This window comes from Ammospiza nelsoni, chromosome 13 (assembly GCF_027579445.1).
Source record: "Ammospiza nelsoni isolate bAmmNel1 chromosome 13, bAmmNel1.pri, whole genome shotgun sequence".
Classification (NCBI taxonomy): Eukaryota; Metazoa; Chordata; class Aves; order Passeriformes; family Passerellidae; genus Ammospiza; species Ammospiza nelsoni.
This window is the reverse complement of record NC_080645.1, coordinates 9565001-9586402: the sequence shown is the minus strand read 5'-3', so window position 1 is coordinate 9586402 and position 21402 is coordinate 9565001. Positions and strand designations below refer to the sequence as shown.

Sequence of the window (21402 nt, the reverse complement as noted above, 5' to 3'; positions counted from 1 at the left end):
TAAGAGGAATAAATAAAATACATCTTAGTAGTAAAAGATTCCTCTAACATCCATTTTTGTTTCATTTGTATAGTTTTCTCTGAGCTATTCTCTTTGGATAGGCCTGAAAGTGTTTTTTCATATGAGCATCACAGATAATGGTATTATTCCAGTATCTGACACAAGTGTAGTTCAAGGTCTTTTTTATATTACATTAAGATCTCATCATAGGTGATGCTTCCCTGTTTTTCTGAATATCTTTCTGTGTTTATCACCTTCAGTTCTGAATATATTTTATTAATTCATTTCCACATGCCTTCTAGAGGAATATGCATATTTTAAGAAACATGACTAATTGTTTAGTACTGAGATTTTTCATTTCCTAATACTGCAAAGCCACATTTCAAGTCACATTCTCTTACACAGATTTATCTTTATTTTATACCACAGGTGTCATGAGAAATACTTGCTTAGCATTGACAGTGGCAAATGTTTAGACTTCCATTTTCATCTTGAATGGGGTTACTATTTTTAGCCCACCTAGGTTATTTGGAGTGAAGAAGCAAAGGAGGTAGCATAGAAAGTTGGAAGAATAAACCCTATTGTGTTCCTTTATTCAGTTTCTTTTCTCCTGCACACTTTCTTGGACTCAGTTCCTTCTCTTTGTTCTCCCCCACAACCCTTCTCTTCCCTTGTAAATCCACTTGAATGGAGGAATATTTTCTTTGTGGAGCAGGAAACTATTTCCAGATTTAAAGGAGGATAGTCTGGAAAACCCATGGGAACAATAGATACTTCAGAAAAGAAAACAGAACCCTCTGTTGTTATTACTACAATTGTGTGCCAAGACTAGAATTAAATATCTTACATTTGTTGGGAATGAGCTCTCAGCTGAAGGCTTGCCCATCTGGTTTCTCTTATCACCTAGATTTCATCACCTAGACTGTTATCTCCTCAGAGTGTGGGCACCTTCACTGTCACCACTTGTGAAGATAAAACTTTACAAAAAGATCCATTAATAATGCTCATAACTTTACAAAAAGATCCATTAATAGTGCTCATAAAGCAGAAAAATAATAGTAGAAGATCATATTTGGTACCACAACTAATTATAGTTGTATTAAAACTAGTGCTCTCCATTTACAGAAAACAGAAGGATGTTTTGGGACATTCTTTTAAAGGCAGTTATTAATGGGCCAAAAAATCAGCTCTCCTACCCTTGCATATCCACTTGGGTGCTAATGTAGCTGTTATTTTGAGGCCTGTATAGGCCATTTGTTAACCTCACTCCATGTCAAGTGGGGCACCCTGTCACAGGAGCCATCACCTTGCTTAAGCTGCTCAGGTGCATGCACAGGTCCCAGCTGAGGCTAAAGGTAGCACAGAGAGGAAGTCTCAAATCTGCTGAGGGCTCCTCATGCCAAGCAGAGTGTTTTATAAGATTGTGAAATGGTGTGGAGGAGTTAGCACTGCGTCTGTGGGTAAACAAGGACATTCTGTCTCCAGATCTGTTGGTAAGTAGCTTTCAGAAGCACCAAAATCAATTAAGAAATGAATCATTTGTCTGTGTTAAATATAACTTTGAAGGTTTGAAATAGAGTCAGGCTGAAATACTGTCCTCTAGCTGGTTACTGAGGGAACCCTCGTAGCTGACATCAGCATTGGACAAGGCACAGAACTTAGCTTTGAAGTTTTAAGGAAGAGGAAGGCTTTGAGTTTTAAAGGTGACTGTGTGACCACATGAATCAGTCACTACCCAATCCTATTTTGCTCTTTCAAGGTTTTTTGGGTTTTGTTTTGTTTTGAAGTTAGGAGCCCTCAGCATGTGTGTGCCAGTGTGTTTGTGAGGACATGTGTATGTACGTGTGCTGTGCTCGTCTGCCAGAACAGATTCCCCAGAAAGAGTGCTGCAGAAATCCAGCTGCTTTTCCATTAACAGCCTTGATTTCCAAATGGACTCCAGGAGGATACTTTCCTGAGCTGCCTAGGGATAGCTAGCCAATCCAAACTATTTCCTTTGCTATGGTTGGCTGTGTCAGCTTTCGGCCAATGGAGTATGGCCTTCTTCCTATTATCATGTTAATCACCCATTGCTGTTTTAGCCTAGAAAGCCCTGCCTAAGCAAAGGCACACTGGTACAGAATTCATGGAATATGCCTAACTTCCATGGTGCATTTGTTATTATGGTGTTACAGCCTGTTCATTAGCCTCCAGCAGGCTACCTTGTTGCCATTGATGACATGGGAAGTAGTTAAGCTCTTAGTAGCACCTAATTTGTTCTTTCCTCAGCAGGTGCTTGAGGAAATTGGATCCCATGCACAGAGGGGGTGACAGCAACTCCTCTGTTTAACTCAAAACTTCTGACTTATTACTGCTGTCCTAAAAATGGGGTTCTATACCTGGGTGTGAGGTGGAGGCTGAAGAAAAAGTAATGTGCATCTAAAAGTACACAAAAAATACCCTCAAAACGATTTTCCTTCAAAAGGTTAACAGGGTGTCATTTACTGAATTGGGCTTCTCTGTGCTGTTGATTTGGGGTTCTCATCCATCCCTTGTGGCCAGCACACAGAGATTTCACGTTCTGCTGCCACCAGCTTTGGCCGTGGGATGCAGACCTCATGCTTGTGCCTAGTGGCAATTTTTGCAGTAGGAATTATTCTTCAGAAACAAGTAGGCACAAAAGGCCCAATTTTTTAAAATTACACATCAAAAAATGTCTATTTAGATAGCATATTCATATGCAGTAAATAAGCATGTACATCAAACCAAAGCACCATACTTACTTCTGCTTTGGGAAATAAGAGTTTTTGCAAATGTGCAAAAGCTTAGCCTTTGTGATTTTTGATCCTTTTTTTGTTGTTTTTTTTTTTTTTCCCCTAAGTTGGATGTCCAACTTGTCAACGTGCATTTTAATTTCTGCAAATGGTGCCTTGGATTTTTTCCTGCCACGTTGCACAAGTACACGCATCACTGTAAATCTGAGTGCAAACCCCATTTTCCATTTGAGTAAATGGCTCATGTAATTGCCTCTTCACACTGTCTCCTGACTTCTGCAGCTAGGCCTCCCTCGTATGACTTTGAGATAAGAAAATAGAAGCAGATTGTACCAGGAAACAGTTCTTTGTGGTAATGCAGTTTTTTCAAGATTTCTGATCAGAGACCAATACAAAATGCATTATTTCCTTCACAAAGGGTGGAATTTTTTGAGAAAGTTGATCTTACTCTGAAAACAGTTACTTTTCTGTCTTTTATTTCACTCTGGGGGAATTTACTGCAATGGGTTAAATGACAGGTGCAAACTCATTGTGGCTCAGGTACAGTCAGATTTTCAAGTAGTGTAATTTGAAATTTTTAAAGTTGAAATTAAAATTTCTCCTAAAGCAGGTTGTTAATTATAGATTGCGTTTATGGTCCCAGAAAAGCCTGGCCTGGGGATATATAGGCAAAAAAAGCCTCAGTGGAGGAAATTTGAAGCATATAACATGCTGTATTCATGATCACACTTGCCTTATGCTACAGTGCAGTTTTCTCTAATCTCTTTTTGGTTATTAAACAGAAAAAGACCTATCAATGCATCAAGTGCCAGATGACCTTTGAGAATGAGAGAGAGATACAAATCCATGTCGCTAACCATATGATTGGTAAGACATTCTTTACACTAGGCCACTCATTGGCTGCTTGTTTTTTGCTACTCTTTGACATTCACTATTCTAATAACTTGTTAATATTCATGCTGTAATTTATTTTTTTTTTTATTTTTCAAGGAAAATTATTTTGATGTAATGATTCTTCACTTCAAAGCTTTTAAAATATGTGGTTATAAAAGTGTTACTGCTGAGCTTTTTCCTTATCCTTCTGAGTCCTCATGTAGCATTTTCATTTATATTGAAATCAAACTTTTGACAGTATCTTCCATTTGATAGCATAAATTTCTCTCTATCTGTGTAAAAAGTACTTGCCAGTTGTCAACCACTTAGGAGCAATTATGTTTCAATTTTGTATGTCATGACATTGAATAGATGTAACTGCTAGCATTTTCCCAGCTAAGTGTGGTGAATTCCTGAGAAACACTGTCAAAACAAAACACTTACAGAGTTATTTCAGTGGTTTTTTCTACTTTTCCCAACAATTCTGGACTTCAGAAAGTTCAGCTTTTCAGACATACAAATGTTTTAAAAATCAGTGCTTTCTGCCTTCTGTGACAGTCCTGTCACAGGAGTTAGTAAAAGCATTATTGTCACCTGATGGGTTGTACTTCTGCTGCAGCTGTGATTGCTTCTCTGATAAACACACAGAAAGGTTTTTTCCTGTATGGACAGATGTTATAAATGTGTTGGCCCAAGAGGTCAGTTTATTTTGGTGCATAGCCCACAAGAAGATACTTACACATGCCACTGTAGGCATGTGTTGGATGACACCCTTCAAGGACCTGGCAGTGCTCTCTGTCTCATACTTTCCTATGCAGCATTTATCTCCCATAAGCATAATGGTTTTCCTTCAACAATTTTACGTTTAGGAAATTATTCTCCCATCAATTCTGCTATGTAACTCCTATTAGCTTTGAAGTGGATTATGCATAAATACCAGAGAGAGAGAAATGTGGACTGACACACTCTTCAAACCCCTACCCCCAAATGAAAAACATACATATCAGTCACAGTCATTTTCATCCAAGAGCCAGACAGGAGTTTTAAGTTAATGTCAAGCAGGTTAAGATAAAGATATCTGAAAGTGTTTGCTTTTGTAGCAGGTGTTAATATAATCTCTTGTTTGCAAGCTTGAAGAGTGAGATCCTTGTTAATTGGACCATGGTGATTTCATGTAGCTCCCTCCTAGATTTTGAGAAAGAAGTCCTTAGCAAGCTTAGCACTTGTTTCAACTTAATTTGTGATCCAGTAGCTAATAAGTGATTTTTAAATACAAAGGTCATGAAATACTGAGTTAAGATTCTGCTTGATTCAAGGGGAACTATTTTTTTCCTTTTGGAAAAATGTAATTTATTCATTTTCCAGTAACTGATATGTGAATGTTATTTATGTATATGCCCATATTAGTGCTCTCTGGAATAATATAGAATTATACACATGACCTTACAAAGTCCTTAGCACCATTGGAAAACAACAGATGTAGAAGGCATTGGAGGCTGTGAAAATTGTGGTGCTGTTATTTGTGAAAACTGTACCCATTGTTTCCTTGAAGCTGTACATTGGTTACTTTAATATTTGGAAGAATTCTATATAGTACAAAAGTGCTACAGGCCCAGTTCTGTACACCTAGAACATTGTAAATACCAGGGTGTGGTAAGAAAATATGTGATAATTCTACTGTGGTGTCATATCTTCATGTTTCTTTGCTGAGGTATGTGTGTTAAGTTAAGGTCATCATTGTTTTAATGGTTCAGTTTAGGAAAGAGCAATGTGTAGAAACTTTTAATATGGAGCTAAACTTCCTCTCACTCTGGGTATCTCAGTTCACAACCCTTCTGGGCCCCCTCTCCCTCAGGACATTCAACTGTTCACAAAAAAGGTGTTTCCAGTGAGTTTGCTCATAGTTATTTGTTCTTTACTGGGGAATACTGAAGGGAAAAGGAGAGGATAGATATCAGCATTTCTTCAGCAACAAATGCTGTTGAGATTGTTGGTGTTAATTTACAGTCCTGGGATGGTAACAGTAGGGAGAGAGACTAATTCCCTCCTGTGCTTGCTCCTGTCCCCCCTGGTCATAGCCTGAGCACTTTGTTCCCTTTTTCAGGCCTTAGGACAGACTTGCACATGCCTCCCTACTGCTTAGGCTGGTTTAGCATGGGTAAGGAGTGCAAGAGTTTTCCCCTCTCTGTGTTAGACCAAGTCTAGCCAGATGGGCAGCAGGAGAAAGAAGCCTGTATAGCTGTGTCTGCAGCCCAGGTCTAGTTCACAGGAATTATTCATGTCATTGTTGTCAATTGAAAATCTGCAGATGAGGATTTGTTTGTGCTGGAGGGACACTGAGATCACACGGTGAACATGCAGGTGTTTGGGAGACAGGAAGAACTTACCCTCAGACTGTGTGTCCTCTGGAGCTTAGGGCTGGCCTCATCTCAATGAAGTTGTATCTGTCTAAAATTAAGGTGTCTGGTTTAATATAGTCATTGAGATGCTGTCCAGGGAAAATGAATGATTGATACCAATCTAAGATAAGAGTTTGAGTAGGATAAGCATTTCCACGGAGAGATTTTTATCTCTCTTTTGAATTTGAGGAGAGCCAAGACAATGAAGTTAGCCTTGACATGTAATTTTTAGGTAAAAAATCCCTTAGCTTTGATAATCCAAGACTCAGCAGCACTTTCTTCTCATACTTTGAGAAACACAAAATCAATAGTTGAGATATCTTAAACACTTGCTTACAGTTTTATTCTGCTCAAGTGACTGTCAGCAAAGGAATCCCTGCTCTGTAGCAGTGATACCTTTTAGGTAGCAGCATCCATAATATGATTAAAGAATTAAATTATTCTGACATCATGGTCTTAAAAACAACATCCAGTTAAGTTGGCTGTGCCTCCCTCTTCAACCTCTCAGATTCCCAGTCTGGAGCTGGAGGCCCTGTTCATAATTCATGGAGGTAGGGGGTTGATTTTTTTCAAAGCAGTATGAAGAGAATTTCCAGCGCTACTCCCACACACCGCTTTGAAAAATTACCCTGCTGCACTCCAGCCCTTCATATCCTGTGCACAAACACAGAGGCACATTGGGTCCTTCAGGGGTCCCCAGGGAGGGAGCAGGCTGGATCCATCCCCAGAGGAGGGAAATGGGAGATGTTTTGTTTCAGCTGACGCTGTAGGAGGGCTCTGTGTGGCAGAACAGAGCTCCTCAGCTGGGCTTAGCCAGGAGGGGATCTGTTTAAGAAGGTTTTCAGCTGGGGGGGTAGTTCGGGTTGGAATTTTTAGAGAGCAGTGGTCTTTGAAACATTGCACCGATTGGGGCTCCTTTGAAACATTTCCATGCCCACAGAAAGGGTATCCCCCTTTGAAACATTTACAGACATTGGGGAGTCCACCTGGGACTATATCAAAAACTTTCAGCAGTTCTTGCTGCCTCTGTACTTGCTTACCTCCTGTTGTGCTGACCTGGCAATGTTTAAAGCTTCTCCCCCTTTTCTCCCCACTGAGCCGTGCCTCTGATGTGCCGTGTCTGAGAGATGAGGGGAGGATGGGCCTGCGGGCCCGGGGCTCTATGGGGGGCACTGAGCAGCCATGGCAGCAGCCCCAGCGTGGAGATCTGTCAGTGCAGCCTCTGCCCATGGCTGGGGGAGCCTGGGGCTTCAGCCTGCATGGCAGGGCCACCACCAAGTCCCCACCAGGCTCCCATCCTGCACCGCCAAGGGAAATCCGCTCAGAGCCCCGCAAAGGGAAATGAGGATTAGGCCCAGGGTTTTCCTGTTGGGTTTTTACAGCTGTGCTCTTCCCACAGCCAGGCTGAGTTCCCTAATTGATATTTTTCAGGGGCACATAATTGCACAGATTTGTTCTCTGGGTGGGTCAGGTTGCCTGTATCAAGGGGAAGTGCATTTGATCCCTGCCAGAGCTCTCGGCTCTTTGGGTAAGAGGAGTGGGCACAGCAGTACTTCTCTCTGTCTCACTTAGATGGAGCATGTTTTCCATTTAACATTCAAAGAAGATGAGCAACTGTCCCAACTCTTCTTTCTCCATTTTCCAAGAAAGTCTCCTGGCAAATGTGCACAGGAAGCTCAACTGGGGCTTGGTTAGTGCTGGAACAGGGAAAAGAATGATTCCTGGTTTGTGCTCCAGCACTGGGATTGCTGTAACATTCCTCCTGCCTCTGGCTCCAAAGGAATGTGCGCATTGTGGGCCCACGAGAGGCTGTCCCAGTGCTGGGAGCTCAGCAGAGCCCTGCCCCAGTGCCCCTCCTGTCCCTCCGTGGAATTGCCAGTGCTCCCTGCCAAGAGCCAGCAATGAGCCCTGGTGAGCAGGGGAGGAGGGGCGAGGCTGGATGTGTTTGTGATGTGAGCATGAGGCCCTGTCTGAGCTTTGGGAGCCGCCGGGGACAGAGGGGAGTGCTGAAGGGAAAGCTTCCAGAAGTCACAGTGAAATTGTGCCCTGGTCCAGTTCTTGAACTGCAGCCTGGATAAATTCTTCCCTGTTTGATGGGATGGGGTTGACAAAGTTAAACATCGTGTTTGGGAGAATTTTCTGAGTACTGCCCCAAGCCACGGCACATCATACATTGTGTGCAGTATAGGACTCCAAGGATCTTAATTACCTTTCCTGCCCTTAGAGATCATGTTTCAAGTTCTGGAAACACTCTGCCAGAATTAAACACAAAAGAGAAGGAAAAACATCCATCTGCAGTTACATTTCTTTCAAATACATACAAGTATTTGAAACAAAATAATGGCCAACTATAGGTCTGTTAGGTCTGTTATTTTGTTAACATTTTAAATAATGTAATGTTTTAAAATTAAAACTAAGTTGGGTCCTTGGAAAAGGTCAAATTGCAATAGTAACTACAGAAATAATTTTCTAGAAAGCAGGAGTTTAGAAAACTCATTTTATGTTCAGAAGAATTAGCAGTTGATAACAAGCTCAGTCCCTGAGATCATACTCAAATCAAGCATAAATCAATATATTCCCAATTATATTTTTGTTTTGTGTTTAAAAATTGAAACAAACGGTTTTATCTTTTGATTTTGATCATGAAACCTAAAGTTCATAAATTTAGATCTTAACAAAATTGCTAATTTATATCTTATATGATAAAAATTCAGAGTCATTTGGATGGTCTTGAACTCCTTCCTGTCACAGTAGATTGTGAGTGCATGTGACAAGGATGTAGGTAAGGTTCAATTTTGCAGAACTGACTTTTATGTATATGAAGATACTTAGCCCTGGGCATCCTCTGATGAGGATGTGAAGCATTTCTTATACTCAGGTCTGATCTTGTGAAGCATTTGTTCCTCATTCTCATTAAGCTGAAGACAACTAATGCTTTTCAGAATCTCTCTTATAGTAAAATATATTTTACTTTACATGAAATAAATGTAGTTAATATTGGAAGATGCAACTTTAATTATTATAATTTAATTCTTGTAAAATTCCAATTTCTTTGGACCTAAGGACTTCTGTTAGTTGAGGCATGTACATGGTAGCAGTGATGGTGACATTGTAAAGCACTGTCTTAGTGATAGCTTTCAGGCATTAAGGCAAATAAAAATGTACCAGATTGTTTTTGAAGCATTACTTGCAAATTATCAACAGGAACATATTTCTGGACTCAACTGCTGAATGTGTGAATTAATTATGGACACATTAGGAACTCAGAAATATTTTTTTAACTTGATGTTTGTGAAGCATATTCCAAGTAATTGCTCTTTTAATGCAGAATTGAAGGTACAACCTTCTTATATTTACCTAGCACTTGCTTCAATATCCAATTCTACGTGGACCTGCCTTAATGAACAATATGTACTAGACTTTCATTTTACAGCACCTGCCTTTTGAGAAAGACTAATTTTGGGAAAAAATATGTCAAGTGTAAGTGCTCTAAAGCCCTTACCTTTAGAGATGAACCCGTACAGGGTGTTTCCCTCCACATGTGCCCAGGAGCCTTAATCCCAGGGACTGGCTGGGGCCCTGCTGGTGCTGCTTGGGAGGCTTTGCCCAAGTGGAGCTTGCTGCTGGCTCAGGCTCCTGGGCACAGCCATCTGCTCATGCCAGTAAAGGTCTCCTGTTATTTGGCCCAACTCTAAGCCCTGGGTTTTTGTTGGGTGGTTTTTGTTTTTTTTTTTTTTTTTCATCCAATAATTTTAGCATTAACCACATGTGCAAGTCACTAAATATTGTAATAAATATAGTGTATTAAAGGCTAGAAATATTTGTTTTCCAACACTTCTTACCAGTGTAGTCCTACTTAAAGCCAGGTTGCCATTGCTAACAGACAGAAGCAGCTTCTTGTATTTTGTATAACCAAAATTTGCCTTAATAAAATCTATAACTTAATTGGTTTCCTACTTTGAAACTTCAAAACATTTTGCTTTTACTGTTCCTTCCTTTCTAATACTGGAAAATTGATTAGAAAAAAATCTTAATAATTTTATCCAGTTGTCCTGTGTATCTGTGGCCTCCTGCAATTTTTACCGATGCATATTTGTTCACACAAATTACTCCATTCCATGAGAATGTATTTTGGTTTGCTTGTTTATCAGGAAAGAAATAACATTTCCCTTAATATATTCCTTCACATATTCCTTTTGCATTTTTCATTTCATTTAAACCTTGGTAATAGTAGTTCAGTTTTCACTGACATTTTTATAGCTGCTATGACAACATTCCTGTTTTGCATGATACATGCATAATGGGCAATGAGCACAGTGTTACATTGCTTTCATTCTTTCTTAACTGTGTTAAGACTCGTTACAGCCTCCAAACTCAATTTTCATATGCAGTGATGATTACACCTGTTTAAACATTTTCCTAGTAGTTTCATATTTATTCATAAAGGGAGCAGTCGATAAAACACCTTTTCTGCAATCAGTCTGAGTTTTAAGTGTGATACTTCTTCAAAGTTATCATTAACAAGCACCTCAGTCTAGCCCCAGCCTTTCAATATCAGCTAGGCAGTGTAGCAAAAAATGCTATTTTCAGTCAACTTTACCCTGTGTAGAAGTAATTTTTCTGACTATATAACTTGGTCTTCATTTTATTAACTCACCTTTAAAACTGTTTTATGTTTGTATTTAAAAGTCTGCAGAGATAGTTTCTGCCTTATTCTCACATATTTTATATGCATATGGCCAGGTATTTCTAAGTTCATAACCAAATTTCTTAGCCCCTCTTTGCTACTCTTGAATCTGGAAAAGAAAGCAAGCCCTCACCATATGGGGCTTGGGTTCTCTCTGCAGATGGTGAAATGACTCTGCTTTCTGGTGGAGAGGTCAGCACCCCTCTGTGTCCTACTTTTGAGGAAAAAAACCCAGAATATTTCTTGGGGGTGGAAGAAGGAAAAAACCCACCACCATTTCTAAGTGCATTCTTCAGACTTCATATCAATGATATTTTCAGGACATTGTTCTCCTCATGTGAATTGTGGGACTAATGTTTCTATTTGTTCTGTCCTTAAAATTTAGGTGTTGATTTCTTTGTGGGAGCTTTTTAGCAAGTAACAGTTCTATCTGGATAATGTAGATGTTATCCCACTTTCTTCTTTATTCACTGGCTTGGAAATATCTGATACCAGTACCACTTTTTTTGACTGACAGAAAACTTAGTGACTTTTTCTGAAAAATAGATGATATATGAGAAGTGAATAAAGAGCAAAGTAATGAATGTTTAGTGAAGCTGGAAAGACCTCATGTGTGGATTAGTTAAGAATTAGCTTTGGCAGAGTTATAAAATACTCATTTTACCTGTTTGGGGGAACCTAGACAAGGTTCCAGACTGTTTCCAGTCATAGCAAAATGGGAGAAGAATGTATTTAGTATCAGTAATCTATAGTTCAATTCCTTTTCTGCTGATAAGGTTCTGGATTTTACTATTTCTGAATATGAGATTCTACATTGAGCACTTTTGAGCACTGACAAGTGTTTGTTTTTCTTCTTTTGATTGGGAAGCAACCCTCTGGTGAATCAGTAAGGGTACTGGTGTGCATATGCTGAACCCTAGCTCTGGTTATCAGAGAAAAAGGGTTTGTTCATATGTTAAAAGTCCAGGTTTGTACCTTCTGTTACTTGGGAAGTATCAGAGTCAGGCAGTTGGACTTTTGCCTTTAATTATAGTTTAAACTCAACAGCATCCTTAACCTTGTGGAAGATTTTATCTGGTCTCCTGGAACAAGAGGTTACCAACTGACATGACCCTTAAAAATTATTTCTGTTTTGTGATAGCTGGCAAGCAAGTCAAATCAAACCCTCCCTGGATGCTTTGTTTGGGGTACTGGAATCTTGTTTTTTTAATTTGTGGAGGAAAACTTTGCTGCCTTGAGGTTCCTTACAACTGATCCCATAAAGGAAACTCATGTAAACTTTTTAGGCACTTGTACTTTTTTTTTTGTTTGAAGAATCCTGGCACAGATAAAGCCTTTGCACAACTGGTCTTTGCAGATGTGCTGCTTCCTTGTCACAGACTTCGTTCGATTTATTAGTAATTTTTGACAGCTTTGTGCCTTTTTAAGACTCAGAAGGGTTTTAATTGAATATTATGACTTCTCAGATCCATTGTGTGCCATTTTAAAAATTAAATTTTTTTTTAGATGATTGCACAATATGCTTGAGGTAGGAGACTTCTGGTTGTCCCTGTCAGACTTCCTGTGGTAAGGTCAGACACTAAAGAAGTGTCAAATCATGGTTTTTTAAGTGAAAACTGTTTTGTCCTGCCACAACTGAAGAAACTCAAAGAAATAGTGTATGAATACCCCAATCTTTCCAAGACAGAACTACATAGCAGGCCAAAACACCTCACTGTAGTTCCATAGCTGTCTTTTTCACCCATTTCATGGAGCCATAAAATCATTGAGGTTGGAAAAGATCTCCAAGATGGAGTCCAGCCTTTGACCAAGCACTGCCTTATCAACTAGACCAGAGCACTGAGTGCCACATCCAGTTTCTGAACATTTCCAGAGATTGTGACTCCACCACCTCCCTGGGCAGCCTGCTCCAATGCTTACCAACCCTTTCAGTAAAAAAATTCTTCCTGATGTTCAACCTAAACCTCCCCTGGTGCAGGTTTGGGCCATTTCCTCCTCTCCTGTCACTGTTGCCTGGGAGCAGACCCCAACTCCCACCTGGCTGCACCCTCCTGTCAGGGAGCTCAGAGACCAAGAAGGTCCCTCTGAGCCTCCTTTTCTCCAGGCTGATTCCCCCCTGCTCCCTCAGCTGCTTCTCATTGGGCTGACTCTCTAGATCCTTCACCAGCTCTGCTGTCCTTCTCTGGACAGACTCCAGCCCCTCAAAGCCTTTATTGAATGGAGGCGCCCAAAACTGGACCCAGGACTCGAGGTGTGGCCTCACCAGGGTCCCCTGTGGGGTGACAGTCTCAGCTTTGTGTTTTGTGATTTGTCCTGCTGGCACAAGCCCAGAGGCAGGTGGGGTGAATGAGGTGCGTACCTCATGGGAAGGAGCTGAGCCTTTTTGCCTCCTGCTTTTTGTAGGAAGTGCCAACTCCAGTTTAGTCCAGTCTTTCCTTCTTTGGCACCTCCTGAATTGGTGGAGAAGACTACAAAAGGTGGCACCAGGTAGGAAGTGCACTCTGCTGATGTGTTTACATCACTACTTTAGTCAGTCACAGCCTACCTGGTATTTAATCCTGCCTTCAGCTGCACATCATCCATCATCTGGTGGACAGTCATGGGCCTTAAAAATGACCAAATTTTGTGGTCATTGTGTGTGTAACTGGGAAGTGTTTAGATTTTATGATGACTTTCTCCTGTTCTATATTCACAGGGAAATTTTTGGCTCAGGCAGAGCCTTTGGTTTTAGGTTTTGCTGCAGATAGAGTTTGGGTTTTTTAAAAGATCAGCATCAACTAGCACCACTAGCATGTCCTCTGCTGTTTTGTTTTGCACGCATCAGCTATCGTGTATTATTGGGGTATGGACAAATAGTTCTTAAACCCCATGACTGTGAGTTATATCCAGGAATAAATATTGGCAACAAAAGTTAAATGATGAAACCTCATGCAATGAATGGTAACTGATTCAAGCTGGGCCGGATATAGATAGCTAAAGTTGAAGGGAAGAAAATATTCCAGTGACATTTTTCTCCTTGTTTAACTTTCTAGTTAAGAAATTCCATTTTTATCCCCCTTTTCTTAAACAAACAAACAAAAAACCCCAAAAGACCCAAGAAACTTTTGATTCACCATTTTAAAATCAATCTGTGATATGGGGTAAAAAAAAAAAAAAAAAAAAAAAAGCAGCCTTCCCTGTGCCTTTAAAATATTTTTAAACTGGTAGAAGCTATGCCTTCATTTCCAGAACATCAATGGAGACAATTTCCTTAGAAGACTAATTCTAATGTGTCAGAAACTGAAGTCAACAATGTGTTAAACCTGAATGATGACCTTCCAAGGGATGGGGAATTTACATCATGAGATGTTATTTGCTTAATTTACTTTATATAGCATTTGAAAATCTAGATGGACAATTTAATTTTTTTAAAATATAAGCCTTTTTAATTTACATAAATTGTAAATTGTAAATGTCTTTTGACTTGGTTCAGCAAAGAAAAATACAAAAGTGAAAATATTGACGTTTGATTTCTCTTTCCAGTGGAAATACTATTAGATCTTAAATGTACAAGGTGCAATTATATCTAACTTGCATCTTTGTTCTTGTTTGACCATGACTTACCAGGAAAAGAGCTCCAGAGACCTTTAAATGGCCTAGTCAAAGAGTTATCCCATTTTCCTAAGGCTTAAACTGGGGAATCGGCTGCCATTTGCAAGCTAGCAATACAGTAAAAGCACATCATTGTACACAACATTTTATTTGGACAGCTGTATAAAAATGGCAACACACTGTGAAATCCATTAACAGCAAAACATGTTAAATTCAGCAAAATGCATCTCATGTGGAACACTGAATAAGAAATTATAGTCTGAGTTTTACTAGCTGGTTATCAGACTTTGTCTTGAATGAAGAAAATTGAATTTTTTTCCATGTATCTGCCTGTAATAACAGTGAACGCTGTACATTGGGTTTTGAAACCAGGGTGCACCTGTAAATTCTTGCCCCACAGACTCTACTGCAAGGATTTTGCAAATCTAAATACCCCTGAGGAGGCTTAAGGGGGGCAGTTTTTGTGTTGGGTCCCACCCGCACTCACTCGCACTACTGGGTTTGTAGAACCATTTGTAGGGGTTAGTTCTAGGGATGTAGGAGTAAGAGCTCAAACTGGAAATAAAAGCATCCTTCCCCCTTGTCTCGCTTCTGTGCCAGCAAGGACTGCAGTTTTGTCTACCAAGAGCAGGTTCTTTTCCTCATGAGGGATTTCCATGGGTGGATTTTGCTGTGCTGCATGTAGTAAGACTTTTCACGGTTAATCAATAGCATTTAAAAATTCAAAACCTCTCTCCAAAGTATTTTGCATTTCCATTGTTCATACTGTTTAACTAGGAGATGTTGCTCATCAAGATAGGATGCTATTAAGTATTCTGGTAGAGAAAGAAAAATGAGTTTACTCTTGCCTGGTGGAAAATGAAACAGCCATGTTAACTTTAGCTCTAATCATGAGATTAAAAGTCTAATGGGGAATTATATCATTTTCACTCTTCAAAGCCAGCATCAGTGACCTTTGGAGAGTTTTAACTTTAACAGCCTAATGATTTCTCTTCTAGAAGAAGGAAAAAGCAGTCTTTTCCTTGACAAGGAAATGAAAAGTGGATGAAAAAGGCAAGCACAAGTCACCATATGCTGGAGCAGGCTAAACGACTTTTAGTCATATTCAGTACCACTTGTGAGAGATGGTTTCCAGGCTTTGTTATCCCGGCCACTGGCTGCTCTGAAGGGGGACAGATAAATGCAAGGCAGAGCCGTGGGGCTGTGGGACAGTGTCAGCGCAAGGCAGAGCTGTTGGGATGGGGGACAGTGTCAGTGCAAGTGAGAGCCATGGGGCTGGGGGACAGTGTCAGTGCAAGGCAGAGCCGTGGGGCTGTGGGACAGTGTCAGTGCAAGGCAGAGCCGTGGGGCTGGGGGACAGTGTTGGGCGACAGCCCTGCTCCTCCACACCACCATCCCATGGCGGTGACAGCTCTGACCAGCGGGGCTGAGTGTGCACACCACTGATCCTGAGCAGGTCTGCTGGCCTCTGGTGTGAGGCTCGTTTCCTGTGCAGGAGCTCTGGAATTTCTTGTTTCAGTTCCTGTTTGCCGCGGTTGTGAGCTCAGGCCGTTGCTCTTTTGCCAAGCTGGCAGCACGCGGGGGGAACTTCCTGCGCAGGGGATGTAAAAGCGATTCTCTGATTCTTCCTCTGCAGCCATTGGGAGATAAAAGCCAGGACATCAGGGACTGCAAAGAGGGAGCCAAATTATATTTATAATATTAAAGTGAGTGCATTTGTGGTTTTGCCATTCTCCAGGGTTTTTCATAAGTAGAAAAACATGAATTAGCATTTTCCATTTCCATATATTGACTGGAAAAATAGCCTGCTCTCAATTAAGACCTATAGCTTTTGGGATGTATGCAACAATTTTATAAAATATTTACAGCAAGATTTGCATTTTACATGGTATTACAGTTTTTCTTGTGTTTAGTAGAAAGGACTTAGGCCTAAGAGAGAAAATTCATCCAGCGTACCAAAAGGGAAATATATCTAAAATTAGATGGTTGGTATTCTCAAGAAGGAATGTCCAGTGCTGACTGTTACCTCTAGTAATTACTGAAGGTCACTTTGCCCCCCAGCTATTTGTTACAGCCGCTGCAAGGACCGTGCTCCCTGTGCAGAGCTATCACTGTCCCTTTAAAACTGCCTTTGGAAGCGATTGGAGCTTTGTGCTAGACAGATAAGTAGAACATTTTTTACCAAATGTAAATGTGCACTGTAAAGAACATAGCTATTTCCTGGATAATTTGCAGTTGTATATTTTATGTTAATTTCACCGAAAATATTGCACCCCTGCCAGGTTTAGTAGAGGCTCACTGTGATATGAATAATTTCTAGCGAATCTTTTTTTTTTCTTCATTTAAGATTTGGCACCTTTTTAAGATTTTAATAATAGCAACAAGGAGGAAGATTTAGAACAAGTGAAACATTAGAGCCAAAGAAATTCACATTGAGAGCTAATGTAAAATAGCAAGAATAATTACATGGAAAACAGTTTCCACAGATGTTTTTCCTTGTAATGTAATAACTATTTACTAAACTGTTTATTTTAGGCCCTTGGTTTACGATAAAATATTTATACATGCTCTGCTGTAATAAAAAAATATTGACAAAATACTATAGAGATTTTTAAAAGACAATTAGTATTTCCCTGTCTGGAAAGTGAGCACAAGAGAAGCAGCAGCAGCCCTTGCCATGCTCTGAGAGGAGATGCAGGGTTAGCAGCAGCATCCCTTGCAGGTTTGTCTGTGCTCAACTCTGCTTACAGGGAGACTCTGGACTTGTGGCAGTCCAGAGGGGAACTTACTGAAGAACATGAAAGCCAACAATCTAAAGACAGTGGAAACACTTTTCCACTTCTTCACAGGAAAAAAACAACTTTATTACATTTCTGTGTCATTATACAAGAAGGGTATGTCTTGTCTAAGCAAAATGTGCCAGTTTTAGGAGCAGGTTTAAAGTTGAGGATGCCAGAATCCTGAATCTTGTTCTTTAAAAACAGTGTGGGACAGTGACATCTCTGAAGCACTGCCTGTGGCAGGTTTAAAGCTATTGCTTTATGCTGACTGAGCCACATCTGTCATACCCCTAATTCATGAAGCTCCTCACGTGCCCATGGAGTCTGTACACTGCTACACAGGGACTAACCACCTATGCAGATATAGCAGTGCCTTAGGGTGCTGAAATCAGCAATTCAGCAATACTGAAAGGTCTACAGATTATACTTTCCATGCATGATCTTAAAGTGTCTATTCTTCTGTTCATGAATATATAGAAGAAGCTTTATTTGAGGTGTCTAAAAATCTTGAACAGAGTATCCTATAAGAAACTTCAGTTCCTTTGCCTGTGAGTTTTGTAATAAAAGGATTTCTTTTTTTTCTTCAAAAGTTATTTTACATCCTTTACTTAACTCCAGAGTGGTGGCATGCAGTCACTTAAAAAGAGGCCTCCAGGACAAAAGAGAAAATACCTTTCATTTCATGGATACAGACCTCAATGTCTGTGTGCATTTGTGTACACCAGCATGTTAGACCAACCTGAAGTCTGACTGCATGGAGAACAGCCAGTGTTTGGGAAGCAGGATGGTTTCAATATCCAGATATGAATCCATATTTAGCAGTTCAGGCTCTACTTTCAAGTAGACAATTCCCTTGAGTTTCCAGGCTAGCAAGTTGTGAGCTTTATCATTGCAGAAAAAACAGGGTAGCTGCCTCTTGGAATGATTTGAAAAATGAATTAAAAATATATGTATGAACTTTCTTTCTTGGTGAAACTAATAAAACTCACCTGTTTTAAAATCAGTGGGGTGATTATGAAGTTTTTTGTCATGCGGGGTTCTAACGTGTAGGAAAAGAACTGGGCAGAGCAGAAAACAGGAAGCATAGGAACTAAAACTGAACAAAAGAGGGAGCTAAGAAATCTAAAATGTTCAGTTTTAAGGCAGAATAATCATAGTTACCAGATGCCTTTTGTTGTAAACAGACTTTTTTCATGGTTGACTCTTATAAGGATGCCAATGCATGTGAGAGGTTTGTGAGCCTTGTTACTGATGTGCCATGCAAAGCCATCATGTCCCATTCCCATGGTTGCCCTTGTAAAACCTCACCACAACAGCTTCTTGAGACTAAAAATTTACTTGCCCTGTGAAAGTCTGAATAATTTAAAATCAAAACTACAATAAGAAAAATAGATGGTGTAATATGTGCAACATTTTCTGTAAGTTGCACCAAAGTTGTGTTCTTGGCTTTTAGTTTTTCCTACCTTCCTGCCCCTGCATTGTTGACACATTGCAAAGTGCTGCCAGGTTATGCAATTATTTCAGTGCAGCTCATAGGAAAACAAAGGAATTTGTGCTTGGAAGTCAGCATTGCTCTGTACACAAGAATTTCTTTATTTTTCAAGGACTATGTTATTGTGTAAGCTAATGATTTTGTTTTTAAGTTATATTCTCAGGGGCATGGATATCCAGGATAATCGAGGATGTACTTTTAATGCCAATCCTGCAATGTTAGGTCTCTGGTGGAAAAATTGGCCCAACTGCAGGGCTTGAGCCTTGGATTAACCCCTGCTTGGAAGAATTGTTGACTTCCTGGTGCTGAATATATTTGTAAATTGCTGCATATTACCTATGTTTAAATTAGTTCCAATGAAAGTAAATTAGTCAGTTCCCTCCCCACATGCATTTTAAAATGCCTCTGACTGTTTATCATGGTAGAAGCCATTATCTCTGTTAGTAATTTTGAGAAATAATTGCATCTGCCAGGGTTCTGCTCTTCATTGTCTCAGCCCAGCTCACCTTCTCTGGCCCTCCCTGCTTGCCCACCTCTGGCAGCAGGCTGGGACTCCTCTGCCTGGGACAGCTCAGCTCACAGATCTCTCTCCAGCCCAAGCTGGGTGTCTTTTCAGCTGAAGTGGGAGTACAGAGTAGGTATGGAAAGCAGAAATGAGGGTCTGAGAGAAGAGGAGGGCATCTTTTGGAATTTTGAATTGCTTTTTTTTTGGCTGTCGAGAGGAGTTAAGGAAATGTGTATTTAAATTGTGCAATGCTATTGGTAATTCTGCATGGAAACTATTTTCAGTGAGGTAGATTAAGGAGTAGAGCAAGAAGCCTGTGTAGATGCAAACTGTGGAAGGTTTGAAAATCCATGTGGTATGAGTTATAATGCAGACCCTTTTAAACAGTCTCTAAAAGCATTCACCTAGTATCCCTACCATGTCCCTGCATGTAATGAATCAACTGGCAGAGAGCGTTATTTTAATAAAGCATTGGCTGTATGTGTCTCTCATACTGGATCAGGAAAAGAGTTCAGAAGACCAGATATTGCTGAAGAATCTGTCTCCAATTTTCCCTTTGGAACTGTGCTTCTAGGGCTTTTAAAGGTTTATGTATTTAACATTGCAAATCTTCATTTTAGATTTTCATTTGCTGCTTGGGATTTTTATTAATTTTGCAGTGTTCATTTAAGTTGATCCAGCCCTTTATATAATTTCCAGCTTGAAATATTAGTTCAGAGATAAGCTTTATTATTAAATGCTTAATCTTGAGCACTTGTCTTATTTGGTAAGAATTATCTCTGAGAAGTAGGCAAAGAGAAGTTGATTGCTGTGGTTTTAAAGCAGCTGTAACTGGAGTAGCCCAAGTACTAGTTTACAAAGGTTGGCATCCCTTCAGTTTGCCATCACAGCAGCTGGACTTCATTAAATGCTGGTGTTAATTACTGGGAGAGTGTTGGTTCAGTATGTGAGCAGCAACACTTGGGGTGACACACAAAGTAGGAAAAGGGTCACCTTGAAATAGAAGCTTTAAAAAAAGCCAAACAGGCAAGGCAGGGCTGCCACTAATTTTGTAACTACATTTAGTCCAAAGTTTTTCAACAAACAGGGAAATAAGCATTACTGTGCAGCAGGGAGGAATGGCTTAACTGTGTGTGCCATTGAGGAGGCAGGAATGGGGGTGAGGGCTGGGAACTTGCCCCCTAAGAAAGGAAGACATTAATGTCATATTTTCTGTGCATGTTGTGTGAGAGAGAGGGAAAATTCTTTCTGTATTCTCCAGAGTTTTCAAGCCATATGCAGTTTAGTTTGAGGAGGAAATATTAATAATTTCTTATACTGTAAATAGTATTCTATGGAGAAAACCTGTTAAGGGTTTGTATCTAAGGAATGTTTAGGAGATGAATATCATGGAGAAAAACATAGAACGTGTGGTAGCATAAAATAAGTATTGCTTGGAAATGTTGTGTCTTAAAGCTGATGAGATTCAGACAAAGTGGGCCAAGTCCAGCCCTGGTGAAAGCAGCTGGTGGTGCACTCAGCCCAGTGTTCCACCATGTGCTTAAGCAATAGCGAATTTTTATCTGTGGCTTTCACCTGGCAATTGTCTGGATGAGGTGCCAGGTGCCCGGGCTGGAAAGAGTGTGTGTGAGGATGTTGGAGGAGAATTAGGTTATTACATTTCCTCCTTAATTCTTCATCAGGGCTGCCGCCTGTATTTTCTACAGAAAAATCAATGCATTCTGATTCTCTGATTTCCCATGGTGCCTCGCCGGGCGCGCAGCGTGCCATGGGAGGTGACATATCCGGTCATGGCAGCTTGAACTCTTTTTTCCAGTGAAAGAATTCATTGGAATTTCACAACCTTTGCATGCTTTTGTGAAAACACTCATTTGTGTTTGCGCCAACCTGCTAATGGCGGATGCCGGGGCTCGCGAATCCCACCTACATTCGGTGCTCGTTATGGCATGGAATGTGCCGTTAATAATGCATCTGTGAAACTCAGCTGCAAGGGAGCCAAGTAATTATCCCACCGTAGCGTTCCCTGCTTCAGTGTCATCACAACTGGGGCTTCATTAAAAGTCCTAACAGTAGAGATGTTGTGTGGTGCAGCCTGTATATATATTTTTTCATTTAAATTATCAGCAATGCCATGGCTCAGAGGTAATTTGACTTTTTGAAACCGTGGAGCCCCTGTGAATTTCCTTCCTCCTCTCCCTCTCGCTGCCGCACCAGCTGATCAGCCCCAGAAGAACAAAAGGTTTATCTGAAGCTATGAAGCATATATTCACCAGCTTCTGGCGTCTAGATAAAAAAAAAAAAAAATCAAAGTACTCCATTGAA

The 21402-nt window shown here is 40.3% G+C and overlaps 1 protein-coding gene across 3 annotated transcripts in view; it reads left to right on the top strand.

Moving 5' to 3' along the window:
• Positions 1-21402, top strand: part of ZNF423 (zinc finger protein 423) — a 225754-nt gene that overhangs the window by 134541 nt on the left and 69811 nt on the right. For all 3 annotated transcript variants that reach the window (XM_059481589.1, XM_059481590.1, XM_059481592.1), the window contains one exon: positions 3536-3620. In XM_059481589.1, coding sequence (XP_059337572.1) covers positions 3536-3620 — 85 coding nt within the window. The remainder of the gene's footprint in view (positions 1-3535; positions 3621-21402) is intronic.